This window comes from Portunus trituberculatus, chromosome 36, assembly GCF_017591435.1.
Source record: "Portunus trituberculatus isolate SZX2019 chromosome 36, ASM1759143v1, whole genome shotgun sequence".
NCBI lineage: Eukaryota > Metazoa > Arthropoda > Malacostraca > Decapoda > Portunidae > Portunus > Portunus trituberculatus.
In genome coordinates, this window is record NC_059290.1 from 3,751,134 (window position 1) to 3,770,726 (window position 19,593).

Sequence of the window (19,593 nt, forward strand, 5' to 3'; positions counted from 1 at the left end):
CGCTCCAGATAGCTGGAACTCGCTCGGGATTAGCAGAACCAAGTTGGGATGGCTTCATATCCATCCTGGTTCTCTGTATGCTATCCCAATGGAAAAGTAAACATAATATATATAATAAAAACCCTTTATTTGAACTAAAAAGAATGTGACTAAATTTTTCATATTGAAATATTAAATAATATTTCATCAATTTAGGAAGGTAAAATATATATATTTCATGTCGATAGGTTGTGCTCATGGCAACCCCCTCTGACTCTAAAGTTGCCATCACGCACGTCTCGGCTTTTCTCTAGTTTTTTTTCTTACTTTTCTTCAACAAGAGGAAGTGCAAATGCAGTTCCAGGACAAAGCACAGGCTGAGGTATAAGCGACATGGTTTTGTTCTGGTTTATTTTGATTAGGCTTTGTCTTGGTTGGTGGGCCATTTGCCTAGCATAGCAAGAACGCAGGCAGCTTGTGTGTGATAGTGTTCCTGGTTTCGTACCAAGAACCATGGCCCGTGTTCCGCGTATCATAGGCCAGTGTGATAGCCCCTTAAATGTGTGTGTGTGTATTTACCTTGTTGTATGTGTGTGTGTGTGTGATGCTTTGTCTCGGCTAACCTGTGCAGAATTACTGGTATGGGATGTAGATAGATAGTTGTCAAGTGTGGTACCACTGAGCCTGCACTAAGCAGAATAAGTGATACAAGTAATAGTATTGAGTGAGTGGGTAATGTCTGTTTATCTTAACTCCTTCAATCTTGGCAGATATGTCTCCTGGCAGCCATGGTGGAACACGGCCACTACCTCCTCTCAGAGTACCTCCGGGCACCACGCCTGGCCCGAGCCTACCTGGCAGCAGTTGGGGTGTGGGCAGCCACTGTTCTGTATGTATTTTGGTACTTCTCCCCCATTACGTATGGCACTCGTGACCTGACAGCCAATGAGGTGATGAGTCTTGCATGGAGAGACACCTGGGACCTCATCATTCACAAGCAATAGCAGCCTAGTTATTGATGCTGTTGTGAATCGGGCATGATGGGAAATTGTGTTATTTGCAGGGAGGGAAGAAATTATTCAGGTTGTCCAGGAATTGTGGCGTTTGCAGAGAATTAATGGTTATTCAGATCATTGAGGCTATGTGGTGATAGTCACTGAAGTATAAAGGATCAGATTCTCATACATTATACTTAATCAGGATGTAAAGTGTTTGTTGTAAAGTCTTCCTCTGTAATGACTCCAAAGTCCACAAACTTGACGTCTATAAAGTCTGCTAATTGTACATTTGAGAATTCACAAAACAAGATGCAGTATGAAGGGAAGGGAAGAAAGTGCCTTGTTGAATATTTTCCCATTTCTCGACATACTTGCCTTGTATCACAGTTGTTGGTGTAATGATACTGAAATGACGAGAACAAGTTTGGAGGTTATTGACATGTGTGATAAGAAAGTTACTCAAGACATTCCAGTTGTACACATATATTTCATAAGGTTTGCAGTACTTCTAAGCATGGAAGTTTCTCGAACAAAAAATGTAATCTCATTATTTAAGTAGTAGTATCACAAAGTCTTTTAAAATCTATGTTATCTCCAAGAAGATATCTGTGATGTAATGATATTTATAGGAGTGTTCCTGTCTGTCTATTGTGTTTACATAGTGCATCTATCGTATCTGTTTTGTTTAATAATTCAGAATATTTATTTTCGCGAGCGTTTCCCCTTCCGTCAGTGTTCGTGTCGCCAATTTATATTTTGGTTCTGTCTGAGGTGCATTGGTGTTGTCTTGTTGGCTCTGTTGCTCTACATTGTTGAAAATGCAAAAATGTAATAATGATAAGTCTACATAATACTGGTGATGGGAGTATATGATATTCAGTTGTAATTATTTTTATATATTTGTTACTTATATAAATAAATAAATTGTGCAATTTTGAATATACATACTGAATGCCCCTACATAGTTTTATTCGTATTCTGGCTCAGCTACCAATATAGAAGCTTCGTAGTAAATTAATTCATAAGTTTACTCTTATTTTCTAGAGCTCTTTCAAGTGATCATTCTATCAAGTATATCACCGGAAAGTTTCTTTTGCCTAAAATAATCCTTTCAATCCAGCACATCCATCCCCTTATTCATGTATCCTAAAAGTCAGTCAGTCAAAGGTGGCATGATAAAAACAAATTGCCACTTTCCTCAGCTGAGCAAATTTAGCTTCTGTACCCTGAGTATAACGTGGAAAGGTTTGCAATTGGGACCTTCAAGGAATCCTCAAAAATTGTCCTCCCAAAGTGCAAATCACTATGTACATTATGAACAAGATATAAATTTTGTGCAGCATTCTAAAATTCCTTATAAATATTACATGAAGTTCATTCTCAAGTATTGATCTTAATATTGTATAAAAGTGGCCCTAGCTGCCTTCTGCTTGTTCCAGAGGTTGTGGTTTCATCCTATCCCTTAAGGATCTGAGCTGCCCCTCATCCTGGTCTCTTCCTGGCAGGTGGTGTGGCTTGAGGTAAGGTGCAGGGCCCAGCACACTGAGCAGCACAGGCAGGAATACAAGTCCATGGAAGACTCCATAGATGAACACCCCAAGGAAGATCTGGAGGCAGCATAAGAGAGCAAGATAGTGTGAGTGGTAAGTGATTGTTTTGCATCATAAGTTAATATCCAAGTAAATAAGATGCTTATTCACATTTACATCATCTAATGCTCACTTCACACTACACACCCCAAGAGAAACAACTCACTTTGAAGAAGGAGAGGAAAACATGAGAGTCTGAGTTAGCAAGCAGGACAAAGGAAAGGAAAGTGGAGAAAGCACCATTAATGACAGGTGGTCCCATCTCTCTCAGTGCACATCTTGCCCTCTCATTTCTTGATCCCTTCACCTGTAGAGAAAAAAATACATTTAACACCTTTTCTATTATAAACATGAGTAGTCATTCACAGTTCATCATAAATTCAAAGTGAGAATCATTGCTCAGGAAAATAGCTTTAAATCTAACTCTAATGTCACACAATGAAAAGCTTCCTATGTAGTTTGTGTTAAACTGAAAACACTGATGGGTGCAACAATGAGACACTTACCTGCATGAAGTGGAGAGCAATGTGGGCTGAATAATCAACACAGAGACCAATACTTAGCACCAGATTGATGCAGGTAATGATGTCAATGGTCAGGCCCCACCATGACATCAGGGCCATCACATTCACCTAACAGAGACACACGACACCACACATTAGTAACATTTGTGCACTGTATTTGTAGCATAACTGTCTTGCCTCACTCTGCCTTCAGTTGCTTTTTACTTGGAAGTCTTTTTACTGGCCTCAGAGGAAGTGACCACATTGTCCTCCATACCACAGGGTAGATATGTATGTAAATGTTTAAAAATTCAGAAATTATAGAAAGAAAAGGACGAAGGCGTGTTGATATATTAAAACGTGTGGATAAAATTAAAGAAAAAAACTAAAAGCATATAAACTTTTGAGGTCAGAATGTTAATTTTTTGAGTTAATGTAATATTAACATTTTACATCACATAGTATTATGATTTATTATGAAAAAGTGTGAAGATTTCCATGTCATACGAGATCTGTGTTGTGATTAGCTTGTATGCAGAGGAAGTGAGTCTTGGATAGCAAACACAACTTACAAGAGTGAGGACTACACAAATCAGCACAAAGAGTGAAGCCACGATGTTCGCCAGCAGGAAGAGTGTCATGATGAATACAGCCACCATTGCCAGACACAGATTCCTCATTAATTCTTCCATTATCACCTTGTTGGTCTCCCAGCTGGAGTATATGTAGGCTGTTGCTGCTGCCATGTCTGTGAAGGATGTGAGTACTGAGTGGCCCTCCATCAAAGAGTAACAAGTGATTTTGCAAGGTTCTCAGAACAATACATGTAGCAGTGGTAGACTATGCGACGTCTTAGATAATCATTCATTCTAAGGCAGTCCATGAGATAGAATTTGTAGGCACTTGAAAAAGAGAATATTTCTAGTTCTGTTCATGACTTTTTTTGTTGGTGGCTGAAGTTTCATCAAGCATCCTGTACACAAAGTACCTGATGTACGTTGCCTACTCATGAGTATTCTAAGATGGTTTAACTGAATTTTTGTGATCATTTTGTTTGGTTATTCTTACCTGAAAACTGAGCATCACGGACCAATTGTTTCACTTCATCCATGGCTGCTATTTGTTCATTTCTTCCCTCTATGCTGTTGTGTTGATAATCAAACTTGCAAGCCTGTCACAAGAGTAAGAAGGAGATCATGGACTTTTGGTTCTCAATCTGCACTGTATGAAGTTATTCTTGCCACACATGATGGGCTCATTCCATTTGCATAGAGTAAGGTCAAGAACATAGTCTCTACTGGGGCTCAGAACACTGACTGTAACTCTGGGTGTGGGCTGGGCTATGGTCAGGTTTCCGTCAAAGTGGAAGTATGACTGGAAGCGAGTGCCAGAAGGAGAGAACAGGAAGGAGGACAGGATTTCTTGGAAAAATGTTTCATTTAACTCCTTTCCTCTAATATCTGAAAATATTTTCATATTTAGTCATAAACATTCATTGCATTCATATTTAGTCACCATTATGAATAAATCCATGCTTCAAGCTAAACAAATTCTGATTTTGTAGATTGAAACAAAATTGCTCTATTCTAAATTTACTTTCAATAGAAACACTTATATATATATATATATATATATATATATATATATATATATATATATATATATATATATATATATATATATATATATATATATATATAGCTGAATATCAGATGTACTTGCGCCTCCATTCTAGATGTGAAGGACTCATAACACTATGCTGTACATATAGGATATAAATTACATCCAAAATGCTCCAAGGCAATAATAGTAAGTCCTACAGTCAAACTTTGAGGTTCACAGAAATACAGACATGACAGTAAGTGGTGTAGATGAAAACCCTCACAGCCCCATGCTAAATGTGCATGGAGAGTCTGAACAGCACAAACCAGAGCCACACACCCTCTCCCATGTCCTTCAAGGTGTAGTCAGCCATCAGGTCATACCAGGAGTTCACTGATGCCACACCCTCACTCCTCTCTAGAGCCTCTCCCAGAGCTCCAATCTTGTACAGTTCTTGTGGGTAATTCAGTTCACCAAAGTAGATTGTTCCTCTCTCCCCTGAAGTAAGACAGGAAAGGTTTGATTTGTTGACTGAAGAACTTTCATTACACTATTGAGAAACTCAGCTATTCCACTGACAAATTTTCATTTTAACAATATCATCTTTGACAAACTTTAATGTGTTAGATTACTAATTCACTTACGTATGAAAAACAGATTAAAAAATTAATGGAATTTGAATTGAAAATCTAGGGTTAAGCTAAATACTTAATGATTCTTGTGATCTGTGGACATAGGTATACAAATGCTTTATTTATTTTTATCATGAATTCTACAGCTATACCTGCTTGCGGGTAAAAATGCAAGAGCTTTGACAGGAACTGGAATAAATAGGATGAGTGAGGGATGAACAGAATCGGGTCGAAGTATTGCCTGAGGTGCATCACACCCCAGATGCTGACCCCAAGCAGTCCAGCTGTCACCAGGAACACCAACACCTGCACAAAATGAGGAGTGTACAGTACCATTCATTATACACAACTTTAATTAGGTACTTTAGGACAAACTGATAAAAAGTGTAACACGTATCAAAAGTAACAGAGGTACTACTACACACACCTACTTTACATATAGTTCATGTGTTTACAGGATATATGATGAAGCCTTTCTTATATTTTCTTTTAGCATATTCTTTGTGGCCATTGAATGACTTTGTTATTACCTAACATACCGAATTTCCTTTACAGACCAGAACACTTCAGCTATACCCTGCCTCACCTTGGTAGGTTTGAGAAGCAGCACCTTAGTGTACACCTTGTCAAAGAATTGGGAAGCCAGATCCACCTGTGAGCATTTGTTGGGCTCCCAGTCTTTGTGTTTGTAGCACCAAAACAGACCATTTCGCTTTTCTGTGCCAGAGTTTAGTCATCTTAAAACATACAAAATACACATGTAACAAATGAGGTCTGTGTTACTTGATGGCAATGCATCAAGCAAGAAAACTGCATGAAAATTGATTACTTCAGCACCTACAGGTATAATTTTATGCCAGTTCTTTCACATTTCTTTATAGTGGTCTTGTAGATGAAAAGCCTTCAGTCCTCACCTTCCACTCGCCTTTGATCACATGTGAACCAGGCCACGAAGAAGGTTGCTTGGAAGGCATACAAGATTAGCACTGAAACGGCAGCATAGATGCAGAAAGACCTGAGGGCCGGCAACACCTGAGGAGGGATGCAAAAGAACACAATGAAATCAAATATTTTGTATAAATGTGATATTCATTGTAATATTTTGCAGCTCACTGATGTAATTTAAAGATAATTACCGTGGTGGCACCAATGAGGAATGCTCCACAGTCTGTCATGGACGTGACGGTGATGGCAACCCCAGCATGGCGCAAGGCTTGCCCCATCCTCTTATGCAGATTCAGCTGACGTTCCTGTTGAAAGTAGTGAATGTACTACAAGAATGACACAGCTACATCCCAATGGTTTAGTCCCTAAATGGAAACTATTTAATGGGACATTGAACTATAAATTAATTAAATCTTGCTTTCTTCCTGGTGGTGTTTGAAAGGAATGGTGGCAGCATGTACCTGATGGTCGAGGTTCTGCCAGCACTGAACAATGACAAACATGTCGTCCACTCCAAGGCCAATCATGAGGAGCGGAAGAATGTTGTGGACAGGCCCGTACAGGAGCCCCACAGCAGAGCACAGGCCAAATGCCATGCTCACTGCCAGATAGGTTGTCAGCATCCCCAGCATAGACAGGATGGGCTGCAAACACACACCAATGTTTAGTACATCATTAAATATTCCAAAAGAATATTACAAACAGAAAGAATATATATATATATATATATATATATATATATATATATATATATATATATATATATATATATATATATACTTCAAATAGAAACAATGAGTGTCATAGAGTAGAAAGAACACTTACAAAATAATATGTGTAGCATTTACTAAAAATGTATTATAGATAATATTTTAGGAGTTTTCCAATACTAAGCATCAAATCAACATCCTAACAAGACTCACCCTGTTCTCCACCATGTTGAATTTTCCAAGCATGAGCTGGACATAGATGAAGAGGATGGCATTTCCCAAGGCGAGATAGAACACATCCCCAAAAATTGTATTTTCACTGATTTCACTGAAACTGAAGATATAAAACACAAGTGAATATCAAAACTCTCAAAACTCTGATATTTCAATGATAATACAAGATTAAAACAACTTCATCAAAAGTCACAGAATAAGTTTGGGCATTGATAATTACAAAATAACTGAATGACAGTTTCATCACTTGTAGTAAACAGAATGTCCTCACAATAACAGAAATGAGAAGGGCAAATTGCTAAACTCTAGGTTTTTCAATTAACCTAATATGAATTTCAAAGAAACTAAAGTAAATGTAATCTAACATATTGCTTTAGCTGCCACAGCACTGTTCGGTCTAAAAATTTTAGGGACTAGATGCGTCTCTCTTGAGGAATCTTACCGGAAAAAAAAAGGGGAATACTACCCTCTCTCTCTCTCACCTCTCCACCAAAGAAGTTAAATTACAGGAAGCCCCAAGAGTCTGTGTCTTAGGGAGAGCTGTGTTCCTGACAGTGCATTTGTGGTAGCAGCATTATGGAGGATCCTGCACAAACCTGTGTGTAACAGAAGTTTACTTACCTTCGTTGTGCCTGGTAGTAGAGCTCAAGACCACCTGTGACGTTGGCCTCTCCCAGAGCCTTCAGGTACTCCCCTTCCCAGGCAAAGAGTTCTGGATCCACCTGAGACCGACACACACAAGAAAATGTCTCACTTCTGTAACACACGATTATACATGCTTCTCTTCATCTCCCAAGTGTGTGTGTGCGTGTATTTACCTAGTTGTATATTACAGTAGTACAGGGTTCGAGTTGGGTTAATAGTGACCCATCTCCATATCTAATTTTATCAAAGTTTTCCTTAAATGTATGCACACTTTCTATTGTTACAATCTCTTTGCTCATGCCATTCCAGATATCCAACGTCCTGTGTGGAAGACTAAACTTTTGAATATTCCTCAAGTCAAACACTGGTTTTTCATGATCTAAGAGTGCCCTCTTGTCCGTCTAATGTCTATCTCCATTTTCAGTCAGTGATACAAGGTCTTGTCTGTCTATCTTTTCCATACAGTTCACTATCTTATACATCGTGTGTGTGTGTGTGTGTGTGTGTGCCGTCTTGTAATACCGTGTAAGCTGCAGCTGAAATTACATTCACGTTCAGTACATCATTCATTAGTTTGGAGATACAGAAAGTTAGGTAGACTAAGAAAAAGTTGAAGTTACAAAGATTTTTGCAGAACAGACGTTGAAGTGATAGTCTAGGCGGCCAAGAGCTGAGAAGGCTAAGAAAATCCTTTATTCTGCCGTGATGATTAATTGTTTCACACCCCTTACCGCTTCACCCAGTCCTGCTTGATTGGTGACTTCCTCGTCGATGCGGGCCGTGGACACCTGCATCACCATGTGTGTGAGGGCCGTGCGCGCCGCTACCACGTGGCCGGAGGAGTTGGTTGTCACTCCACTCAGAAGCTCCTTGAAATTCATCGGATAGGAGAAGGTGGAGCTGTAGGGAAAGGAGCACGCTAGGATGGCAATGGCTAGTCTCTCTCTCTCTCTCTCTCTCTGATAGGTATACGCACTCGTTATATACTTTTTCCAGGTCGGCAATATCACACACACACACACACACGGGCAAGGCGGAATCTATTAATTATTTACATAGATACCCTTGAAATTATGGATGTTACCAAAGAAATTTACCAAGGTGTGGCTCAGAATTGTGGCATACAGCAGCCCGGGCCCCATTATGGGTTTGGGCATCTATTTATTTATTTCCCATTACCTAACTTCCTTATCACCTATTCCATTATCACGCGTGTTTCCATCAGTTTCGCGCGATAACAGGGGATAGGTGCATGTACGTACAGTATGTAATAATTTCTTTCCTTTATCGTGTAATGAATAATGAAAAATATACGTAGTCATCATGACAATAATATGATCCACCACGTGGCTAGGTAGTAATAATGACCTTTAACAGCTTTTGATCTGGCAATCGTATTAGTGCAGCTTTATTGTAGTACTTACCGCATGAAGAGACTGATCACTTGATTGAAACATAACGTAATGAAGCTTACCATGTTCTTAATTATAGAACAATAGGTAGGCTTGAGGAAATGAGAGAAAAAAAAAAAACCATGAGAAAGAAAGGAAGAAAGACAAACAGACAGAAAGAAAGGAGGAAAACTGTAACTGTATGTATGAAAGTTCTAGAAAACACTGACATCATGAAGACAATCCACACTGTAGCGTCAGAGAGAGAGAGAGAGAGAGAGAGGATCAAGTCAGGTGACCATTGTTTACACTCGCAATTGAAGTTCACGCCTCCCTGCACTACAATACCTCAAGTTGACGGTGTTGATGGCATTGATCACGTCCTGGTCGGTGAGAGTGGCAAAGACCGTAGCGTTAGAGTAGCCCCACATCTCCAGTATGCTGATGTCAATACAGGCGGTGGGCATTCTTCTGTAGAACCTGTTGTATATCCTCTTGTCCACCATGAGAGACCAGTCCACCTCCATGTCCAGCTGTCGCCCAGGGAACAACTGTGCCTTTAGCTTGAGCAGTTCTTTCCTCTGCTTCCCTCCGAGTGCCGGCACCCTGTGTGGAAGGTGAGCAGGTGGGCAGTAGTTTAGCTTGCATTATCATTATTATTGCAGTTTTCCATTTAAGTGTGCATATGTATAGCTTTCCAAAGAGGCATCACAGTAGAGGATACCATGCATTGCTGAAGGATTTTCTTTAGACAACTGTGTATTTGGCATAATATTGAAATAACTAGCGCTTTTAATCTGGTTGGTTAGGTCAGGTTGTGTTACATTCACTGCAGATCCCGTTGTGTAATCACGATATAGAAATAAGAAAACTCGTGCCCCTATAGGTTATTTCCCTCATTCCGTGGTATGTCTTTATCGTTGCATTCCGATTCTTTACCTGGCACAGAGGTCACTTTGGTTGAAGCTCTGACCCTTGCTGTTCGTGATCTCGATGGAAGCCAGCATGTTGCGTATTCGGTACATCTGAGAAAAAAATAAATAGATAAATAAACGAAATGAATAAACAAATAATGATAGATAACTAAAAGAAAGAAAGGATTGAGATATTGTTATTACCGGTCTTATTGTTCCTTGAATATCAATTTCGAAAAAAAAAGCCCACTTTGTTACATACTACAAAAAAGTACATACTTAAAAACTGAAGATGAATACAAATAGGAAATAAACGAAACTAATGCATGGTTACTATCGACCCTTGCTATCTGATCATAATGGTCCAAACGATATAAAGATAAAGATAACACCTGATCAGAGAGAGAGAGAGAGAGAGAGAGAGAGAGAGAGAGAGAGAGAGAGATGGTCGTTCTAAGTTTCCGCCATTTGGACCATCTCTGCTCCACGCCTTTTTTTTTTTTTTTTTTTTTTTTTTTTTACGGTAAGTCCTATAGCGCCTGTAGGCACACTTGAAGAGTGTATGGGAAGCGCTGTTCAGCTTCCGCCCATTAGTGGCGCAGGCAATTTTATTTATAATGGTACCCATATTAGGGGCCATTATCACCACCCAAGCTCATCTTGAGTGTAACCACCTAGAACATGGGTATCATGGTGATGTGTAGGCTTTACAATTGAAGCTACATCGGTTTTTAAGGATATTTTACAGTTCTAGCCACAGATTAACAAGTTTTCCAGTACACTATCTATATGAATAACCGTCTTGAGAAGCGGCCATGTCAATTTAAGTACTTGTATTCTTGTTATGTATTCTGTCTATTTATATATTTTTGATACTTTAACCTTAAATCTTTGCCCAGGGGGTGGGTGGCAAGGTCCTTCCTCCTCCTTTGTTGTATTTATTTATTAATTCAACAATAAATGTATCAATCAATCAATCAATCAGTGTGGCATTTGAAAATAGTAGTGGCGAGGAAGCAAAGCGATAAGGGCCCTATTGTCTCACCTCCCTCACGTAGTCGGCAGTAAGGACGTTCTCTGCGGCGTACAGTATCATCTCCATGCGCTGGCGTTGAGGGAAGCTTTCCTTCTGCCACTCCAAGGTCTTCACGTAGTCTGAGTTCTGTTGTGCGAGGAAGGAAACGTACAAGCGATAACATTAACTTCACTGGTTTGTCCATCGCTTAACATTCAGACCAGAGCACTGTAAAGATTGGTTTGTGTGGAAACGCGTATACATGTAGATGAAAGTAGAGGGTAGTTTTGTCTCCTCCAGGCTACAGAACGACCAGAGATACATCCCGTACTGTGGCATAAAAGTCAGGTGTCTGGAACTTTGGAAATGATTATGGGAAGAGCTTGTCTGGCAATGAATGGATTGATTGACTTGCAGCAGCATTGTCAGAGGGCGTCGCCTGCATGTACTGTAGAGAATTAGAAAAAATAAATAATAAATAATCAAGAAAATAATTTGTATCGTAGGCTGAAGTTAATTTATCTTGTTCATTTCATTTATCGGTTTCATGATTTTATCTGGTGATATGGGATTGTCTAGGATAAAGATGCCTACTTGTACAGTACATTCCTTAAATATTATGACTAAACTACGTTATTGATATAAAGCTAATTTTGTTTGTCAGCGATGTAACACTTTTTTATCTAATAAGTTCCTTATTGACAGCATAAATTACTCGATAAATAAATATATTCCAGTCGTTTATCAGCTCCTCTCGATCATCATCTTCATAATCTTCTTCTTCTTCTTCTTCTTCTTCTTCTTCTTCTTCTTCTTCTTCTTCTTCTTCTTCTTCTTCTTCTTCTTCTTCTTCTTCTTCTTCTTCTTCTTCTTCTTCCTCCTCCTCCTCCTCCTCCTCCTCCTCCTCCTCCTCCTCCTCCTCCTCCTCCTCCTCCTCGTCGCATCGCCGCTGCATTGACAAAGTTTGAGTTGGAGTGACAAGACGGTTGTTTGTGTGATTGTAGTGACATATTAACAACATTTGTACATTACTGATTGGAGAAAGACTCTTGAAAATGTTTGTCATGAAAGGAAAGCGCTTGAGAATATTGTACTAATTATAATGAGATTTATTAAATAGAGAGTGAGAGACCTAACCTAACCTAACCTAACCTAACCTATCCTAACCTAACCTAACCTATTCTATCCTATTCTAACCTAACCTAACCTAACCTAACCTATCCTAGCCTAGCCTAACCTAACCTATCCTAGCCTAACCTAACCTAACCTATCCTAGCCTAACCTAACCTAACCTAGCCAGCCCTAACCTAACCTAGAGACTACGAGTGTGTCACCAGCCACCACCTGAAGGTGTGATGGGTGGCGGCCTGTGTGGCGGTGACGGTGTGGTGTAGCGTGTGGTGACCCTCCATGAGTGGTGGTCGGTGTGGTGTGTCGTGGTGGTGCTTCGTGGCAGTAGACTCAGAACCACTCCAGGGTCACGTGGTGCATAACAAAGATGAAGGCCATGGCCTGCGCACACCGCAGCAGGCTGTTCACTAGGCCCCTGCCACCCCGCGGGATGTCCTTCCCCTGCTTGGATGGGGACGGAATGGAAGGCTGCAAGACATCAGAGGACCTCCCAAGGGCTCTCCTCCTGTGGCGGAGCTGGGCCTGGGGAGCGGCCCACCTCTCGCCATCCCCGAGGTCACGGTGTACGACCTCGGGGGTCTCGCCAGTCTGAGGAGTAAGTTGACTTTCCTGAGAAGACTGGCCTTGGGGAGCGGCCCACCTCTGGCCTTCCCCGAGGTCACGGTGAACGACCTCTTGTGTCAGACTGACCACGGTCTCGTCAGCCTGAGAAGTGACTTGCCTTTCCTGCCGGGGCTGGGCCTGGAAAGCGGCCCGCCGCCGGCCATCCCCAAGGTCCATCAGGGTGACCTTGGGGGTGAGGCCACAGTACGTGACCTCAGTGATCAGGCTGGCTCCAGCGGTGGTGTACACAGCATATGGAGGCAGGATGAGCTGGATTTCACCAGCCTGGGGGGGCAGGCTGGTGTTTGTCTGGCCAGCTTGTGGGGGCAAGCTGGCGTGGTGCTCAGTGCTTGCTGGTTCCTGCTTGTTCTCCTTGGTTGTTTTTGGCTCGTCCAGGAGCCTTCTGCTGTAGAACACTGCGACAGGGGCTTGGTCTTGTGCCCCGCCAGCGCCGCCTGCTGCATCCCCAGCCTTGAGGCTGAAGAAGAGCGCAGAGCGGCGCCCGATCCTGTTTGCTTTGAGACCCGCCAGCAGGTCGGCCAGCGGGATCTCACGGCGGGCCACGAGAGTCTCTCCCGCCAGGATGTCCACCCTGACGGGCGTGGCGCCGTCCTTCTTGGCGACCTTCCCAACGGCCACCAAGATGTGGGCAGACCTGTGCTGGCCTGCCCCGTCCCCCGCGCTGGGGAAGCTGAAGTTCCCCAGCTGGCGCCGGCCTCCCTTGCCTCTGCTGCGGGGCAGACAGAGGGTGAGGCGGTCGGCGCCCCCGCACTGGCCCACCACCTCCAGGTGGGCACACACTTTGAGAGTGCTGCACTGCTGGCCCATTGCTCCAGTCAATTTGTCTTCTTGTTTTGCTTTCTTCGATTTGATATGATTTGAAATGTTTTCCTCGGAGCAGTTTTGTCAAAATGTGGTGAAACCAGATTGACGGCTCAACCGCCGCCGCCGTCACTCACTCACTCACTCACTCACTCACATACTGAGAGAAAAACACTGAGCAGTAGCAGCAGCAGCAGCAGCAGTTGTAGTAGCAATAGTAGTAGCAGCAGCAATAGTAGTAGTACTAGTAGTAGTAATAGTAGTAGTAGTAGTAGTAGTAATAGTAGGAGGAGGAGGAGGAGGAGGAGGAGTACTATTGCTATACTACTACTACTACTACTACTACTACTACTACTACTACTACTACTACTACTACTACCACCACCACTACTACTACTACTACTACTACTACTACTACTACTACTACTACTACTACTACTACCACCACCACCACCACCACCACCACCACCACCACCACCACCACCACCACCACCACCACTACTACTGCTGCTGCTGCTGCTGCTGCTATTATGCTCTCTCTCACCACGACTGTTTTTAAAGGCCACAGAGATGATTTGCCGTGTTTTCAAGAGTGCTTCCCCTGTTAGTAATGCATGAATCGTGTTCATTTGTCACTAAAACCACAGAAACACCTTTAAAGATTTTGGATACGAGTAACTTTTCAGAAACGCTTTGTTCTCTCACCACGACTGCTTTTCCAAGGCCACAGCGATGACTAGCGGGGTTTTTAAGAGTGTTTCTCCTTTCACATGTAGAAATCTTGTTCTTCTCTCACTAGAAACGCAAAAACACTTGAAAATCAATCTCTTGAAAATCAATCTGGGTAACGCCAAGCAAGAACCTTTTAATTGAAGAGAAGTTGTGACGTAGGAGTGATTGAAAACGAGCTTTGAAGAAAAGTGAAAGCTTTAATCCTTTCATTCTGTTTATTATTTGGCGATTTTCTACAGTTCAGAAACTTATGTGGGGATTAAAATAGTGAAGACTGTGGCCATTAATCTTCTGACCTCCATAGACCCTTCCTAATGTAAATAAAATCGTCTTATCGTACCCAAAACTCTGGTAAAAACAATCTCAGTACTGAAGGGGTTGAGAGAGAGGTAACCAAAACAAATGAAGGGGATGTCTCCAAGCGCATCCTCCTCCTCTTCTTCTTACTATACCCAGCTTGACCCTGATATACTACGTACGTACTTCTGAAGTAACTTACAGTACATCTCTATCTTGATTTTCGGAAGCATCAGTCCTATACTCACGCACCGAACTCTTATCAGTTAGCGAGGCCCAGATGTTCAGATCACTATGTTCCCTAATTACATCACCGATTCATCTCCAGTCCATGTTCTTTTAGTTCCACTACTAAAACATCTACCATGACACTAGATAAGGAAGAAGACAGTATCTCTGAATGTTCAATTTTATTTGACATACTATCTCATTTAAACTTTTGGTTATGGGACGCACCGACGCAAACCCTCGTGTGGTGCCGGTGACAATCGCTCCTGGTGATACTATAAAAAGAAAAAAAAAATAGTGCCCCCAGTGACAGACACGTGAGGTATTTCACTCTGAGGGTTAACAATACCAAAGGTCGAGGATAAAAATAGTATGGGGTGTAAAGAGAAGCCATTATCAATAACAGGTGGCCGCATCACTACACGGTGCACCTCGTCTTACCGTGGTCCAGTGGTGAGCGCTGGTGAATCCAAAGAAATGTCAGAAAAGTTTGCATATCCATAACTAATTTTATTTTCCTCTACATGGATGTACTTATTCGACGAGAAGCATTTCCCGTGTACGCTCTTAATTAACACGCCAGAAAGATGCCGTCACTTTAGCATTTTTCTTTACTCTTCTTTTTTTTTTTTCATGTCCGGTTTCCGTCAACTTGTATCTCGTTGTATTGTTGCATCGTCACACAGAAGTGATCGTCTTCACGGAGGAAAGTTATCATACACTTTTTTATATAATAGAAACTTATACAAGTAAATAAATCTTTTATCACTTATTGTAAAAAGAAATATAAATGGAAATATCGCTTGAATTCACATGCCGTTACATTTAATTTGTGGACACAATACCAAACAGTGGCCCGCAGGACTCTTTAGATAAGTACGCTTTTGGAAGGTTTTGGTTTCTCTCTGCTTGCACGCTGGATGCCATGAACCAGCTCTTTGGTTCGTTTGGCTCGTTTATAATTTACAAAACTTATAATAAAGTGCAGAGCAGCGATTACTTGTCTGTGCGTCAGAGGAGCCACGTTTGTGTACTGACGACGAAGTGCAGACAGACAGCTGTATGTGTGTGTGTGTGTGTGTGTGTGTGTGTGTGTGTGTGTGTGTGTGAGTGAGTGAGTGAGTGCAGTGGGCACTGTGTGTCCCGCGACAGACGAAAGCGGTTGCCAGAAATTATATGATAAGTGTCTTGAAACCAGGCCATATAGGTGATCGCCTTGGGCGCCATCTACTGGATGGGAATTACCAGACAGCTGTCACCTAATTGTGTCACGTTAGGGGGTTGGTGGGGGGCACCAAGGAGTAATTTCGCCTAGGGCACCAAAATGACTAGGACCGGCCCTGCTTGAAACTTGCCTTTTGAAAGAGTTCAATTCACAGGAAGGTGGAAATATAGAAGCAGGCAAGGAGTTCCAAAATTTATCTGAGAAAGGGATGAATGGTTGAGAATAATGAGTAACTCTTGTATTGGAAAGGTAGAAAGAATAGAGGTGAGAGAAAGAAGAAAGTCTTGTGCAGCGAGGCCACGGGAGGAAGGGGGGCGACGGGGCACGCTTAAGAAATTATCGATTTTCAGAAAGCTGACGGAAATGTGAGACGGCGCCTTTAGTAATGGCCGCGTCACCGTGACCATGATCGCTACTTTACATTTTGATATTATCAGTGCTGAAGACTCCAAACCCAAGTGTGTGTGGTCACCATGTTATCGGTCAGCCTTGGCAACTTTCCAGTGCTTGTCAGCCGAACTACATGGGGGGGGGAGGGTGACAACCTAATCTGGAGTTAGGCTGGTCGTTACTTGCTCAGCTGAGACATTGTAGATAAATGACAAATATTCTAAGTGAGTGCTGTGATGTCTATAAGTCTTGCAGGAGTGACATTGCTAATCACAGACTGAGAGAAGAGCGCGTGGTATACGGTATTGAAGACTCGCTTGGTTTAACAGCTATGCTTATTATGTGAGGCTTATATCCGTCTCTCAAACAGTCGAGTTAAAAGAGTAGATAGTATTTCAAAGGACACAGCACAGCAAAGCCACAACTGATCCTCTCCAACTTGAAAAAAAAAGTGAATAAATTGAATATCATATATTGAGATGAGTTATATAGCAAAATTTGACTGGCTGTTGATTGTTTGATTGGATTGCAAATGTAGGACGACGCTAGGCACACATCATAAAAAAACAAGATGATGTTACAATAATGAAATATATGATATATTCTCTGTCCACTTCTCTAAGACAAGAATTAACCAATATTCCCAATCATTCATGCCTTTCTCTAGTAAACTGGAACTCCTTGCTTACTTCTGTATTTCCTTCCTTCCAAAGGCTTGAACAATTTCAAGAGGAAGCTTTCAAGACAGTCATCCTCTGGCTTTGGCTGACGCTTTTGTCTTTGTATGGGCGCTACACCTCAGTGAGCCATTTTTATTGAATTTGTGTTGCGCTTGCTGGCATCTTTCCTACTTAACTAAATAAGAATAAAGACAAAATAAGATATGATAAGAAAGAATGAGCTGTCCAGCAGCCAGGCAGCCTGACCTGTGGAATCCATAGCTTCTCAGAGCGGCCCTCGACTTTGAAGTTGAGGAAACCGATCCAGCTGAGCCCCGTCATGAGGAGGATGACGGCGATGTAGCGGCCGGGGTGCGAGGCCACGCTGTGCCCATACCTGAGGAGCACAGGGAAGGAGTTACCTGTGTGTGGAGTTGTAACCACTATTTTAACACACAGAAACAAACGAAGGAAAATGTAAAAATCCATTAGATTTACACACTGTACTTAATGCTTTAGTATACATAATTTTACTGTGGAAGCTGCAAAAAGTCATTAGGCTTACACACTTTACCCACTGCTTTAGTGTAACAGGAGAGCATTAGGGAACCTAGAAGAAGCCATTAGGCCTACACACAATAGTCTCGGTATGAAACATGTCCATATCCACCAATCATCGCAATCCATAAACTTGTATGATGATTTGACTTTCCCTTTTGACTCAACACCGACGACCTGATTACTGTGTCCATATTTGGCGATACGCAGAAGTCAGAAAGACAGCAAGGGAAAGCATCAGACAGTAGCATAATAACTCCTTCAGTACTGGAACACATTTTTACCTTGAGATATGTGTACGATTAGACCTTTTTTTTCTTTATTGACATTAGGAAGGGTCTGTGGAGATCAGGAGATTAATGGCCACAGTCTTCACTATTTTAATCCCCCACATAAGTATCTGAAGCTGTATAAGATCACCAAATAGTAAGCAGAATGAATATGGAAACGTGTCATGGTACTCAATGGGTTAAATTTGTGCATCTTGGGTGGTACATTTTTGCAGCACTATCACACTGATCAGGACTCGTTTCTTTAGTGTTCGACGTGACACTGGCGCTAATCAGACACTGGCTCTTACGATTTCAAACACAGAAAATTTCGCGGGGACATAAAAAGACATTCACTTCAACATAATAGTTCCAGTACATCAGTGTCCCTTAGAACTTTTTTGTGTATTCATTTATCTTAAACTTTCCTTTTAGTCACAGTTTGTAGGTTGAAAAAAACCCTCCCGACACATCACGAGTTGATCTTTGACTCTGATTCGTGACTCTCCTGTCTGTGCGTCTATACGATAAGAAACAGGTAGAAACAGCTGGCAATTGTGAATGAGAGCGTACTATACACCCATTTCTGCTGCTGATTTAGGTATGTTTTTAGATACTAAGTGTTGTTTATCGTTAAAACTATGTACATTTTTCACATTCAGCTTAAAATAACATATCCCAAGTCTGCTGGTGCGTTGAATGATGTTTATTAGACCTACCTATAAAAGAAGCTCTCCAAAGTGTTGACCACGGTGTAGCTAACACGCTGGATGCACGTAAGTTTAGGGGAGTGCTCATCCGCCTCTTCCATGTTGCTCATTCACACGGACGCGAGAAATACTGGTAAGCTTATCAGTGTATTAATGGTTGCACGACAGTAATGGAAAGCTTCACGCGCACTATTTTGAAAGCTGTAGCTGTGGTGTCGGCCAGGGAAGTGAAGGACCCATGGACTATTATGTTGAGTAGGTGTGGAATTATCTTGATTCAATCTGTGGCGGCAGAATGACGGTGAACAACATGGTGTTTGAAGTGCTGGCCTTGGCTGTGAGGAAGAAGTGGCAGTCAGATGGTGGTGTCTTCGATTACTTGTAAGGTGATGTCGTTGTCTTATCTGTAGTGTGTGTTATCGCCTCTTGACTCGGTTGATTAACGAGAGTATTTATTGTGTTAAGAATCTAGTGCATTTTGATCTCAAGGAGTGTTTACTAAATGATAAATAAAGCTAACAATTATATTTGAGCTTTGTGGGAGGCAAATTGTACTAAGCACTAAATTTGAGTTTGAACATGAAATCTATCATATTACTTGGTTATCTTACCCAAAAGAAGTGCTCAGGATAGGAGGGAAGCCAGTAGCAATCAAGGAAAGGCAGAGGAGAGATAGTGATTAAGAAGCAGTCTGAATAGGAGGGCATTAGAAACTGTAGTATTGGAAAACGAACTGTTGAGAGTTACGGGAGTGCAAGAAGACAACACAAGGATTAGATAAATGCTAAGATGGTGAACGATACGAATGATAG

At 41.6% G+C, this 19,593-nt stretch overlaps 2 protein-coding genes across 2 annotated transcripts in view; one reads left to right on the plus strand and one right to left on the minus strand.

Annotated features, from left to right (window-relative positions):
* Positions 1 to 1,912, plus strand: part of LOC123513479 (protein O-mannosyltransferase 1-like) — a 32,027-nt gene extending 30,115 nt beyond the window's left edge. Inside the window, 1 exon segment of the mRNA XM_045270659.1 lies at positions 750 to 1,912. Coding sequence (XP_045126594.1) covers positions 750 to 983 — 234 coding nt within the window. The 3' untranslated portion in view covers positions 984 to 1,912.
* Positions 1,441 to 19,166, minus strand: LOC123513478 (NPC intracellular cholesterol transporter 1 homolog 1b-like). Its single transcript, XM_045270658.1, has 20 exons — positions 18,791 to 19,166; positions 17,512 to 17,641; positions 11,188 to 11,304; positions 10,168 to 10,253; positions 9,577 to 9,834; positions 8,569 to 8,737; positions 7,814 to 7,914; positions 7,172 to 7,292; positions 6,710 to 6,892; positions 6,440 to 6,553; positions 6,218 to 6,335; positions 5,890 to 6,020; positions 5,456 to 5,609; positions 5,011 to 5,169; positions 4,387 to 4,529; positions 4,138 to 4,240; positions 3,642 to 3,817; positions 3,073 to 3,198; positions 2,733 to 2,873; positions 1,441 to 2,584 (listed from the first exon to the last, which is right to left on the minus strand). Exons 1-20 carry the CDS (start codon positions 18,889 to 18,891, stop codon positions 2,393 to 2,395), a joined length of 2,823 nt encoding a protein of 940 aa, XP_045126593.1. The 5' UTR covers positions 18,892 to 19,166; the 3' UTR covers positions 1,441 to 2,392.
* Positions 19,167 to 19,593: the final 427 nt, after the last annotated feature.

Excerpts from the sequence above, each read along its gene's own strand:
- LOC123513478 (XM_045270658.1), bottom strand. The coding sequence starts at position 18,891 with ATGAGCAACATGGAAGAGGCGGATGAGCACTCCCCTAAACTTACGTGC. Across the intron at positions 17,642-18,790 it reads TTGGAGAGCTTCTTTTATAG|GTATGGGCACAGCGTGGCCT; the intron begins GTAGGTCTAATA and ends TGTGCTCCTCAG. Across the intron at positions 3,199-3,641 it reads TTTGTGTAGTCCTCACTCTT|GTGAATGTGATGGCCCTGAT; the intron begins GTAAGTTGTGTT and ends TGTCTCTGTTAG.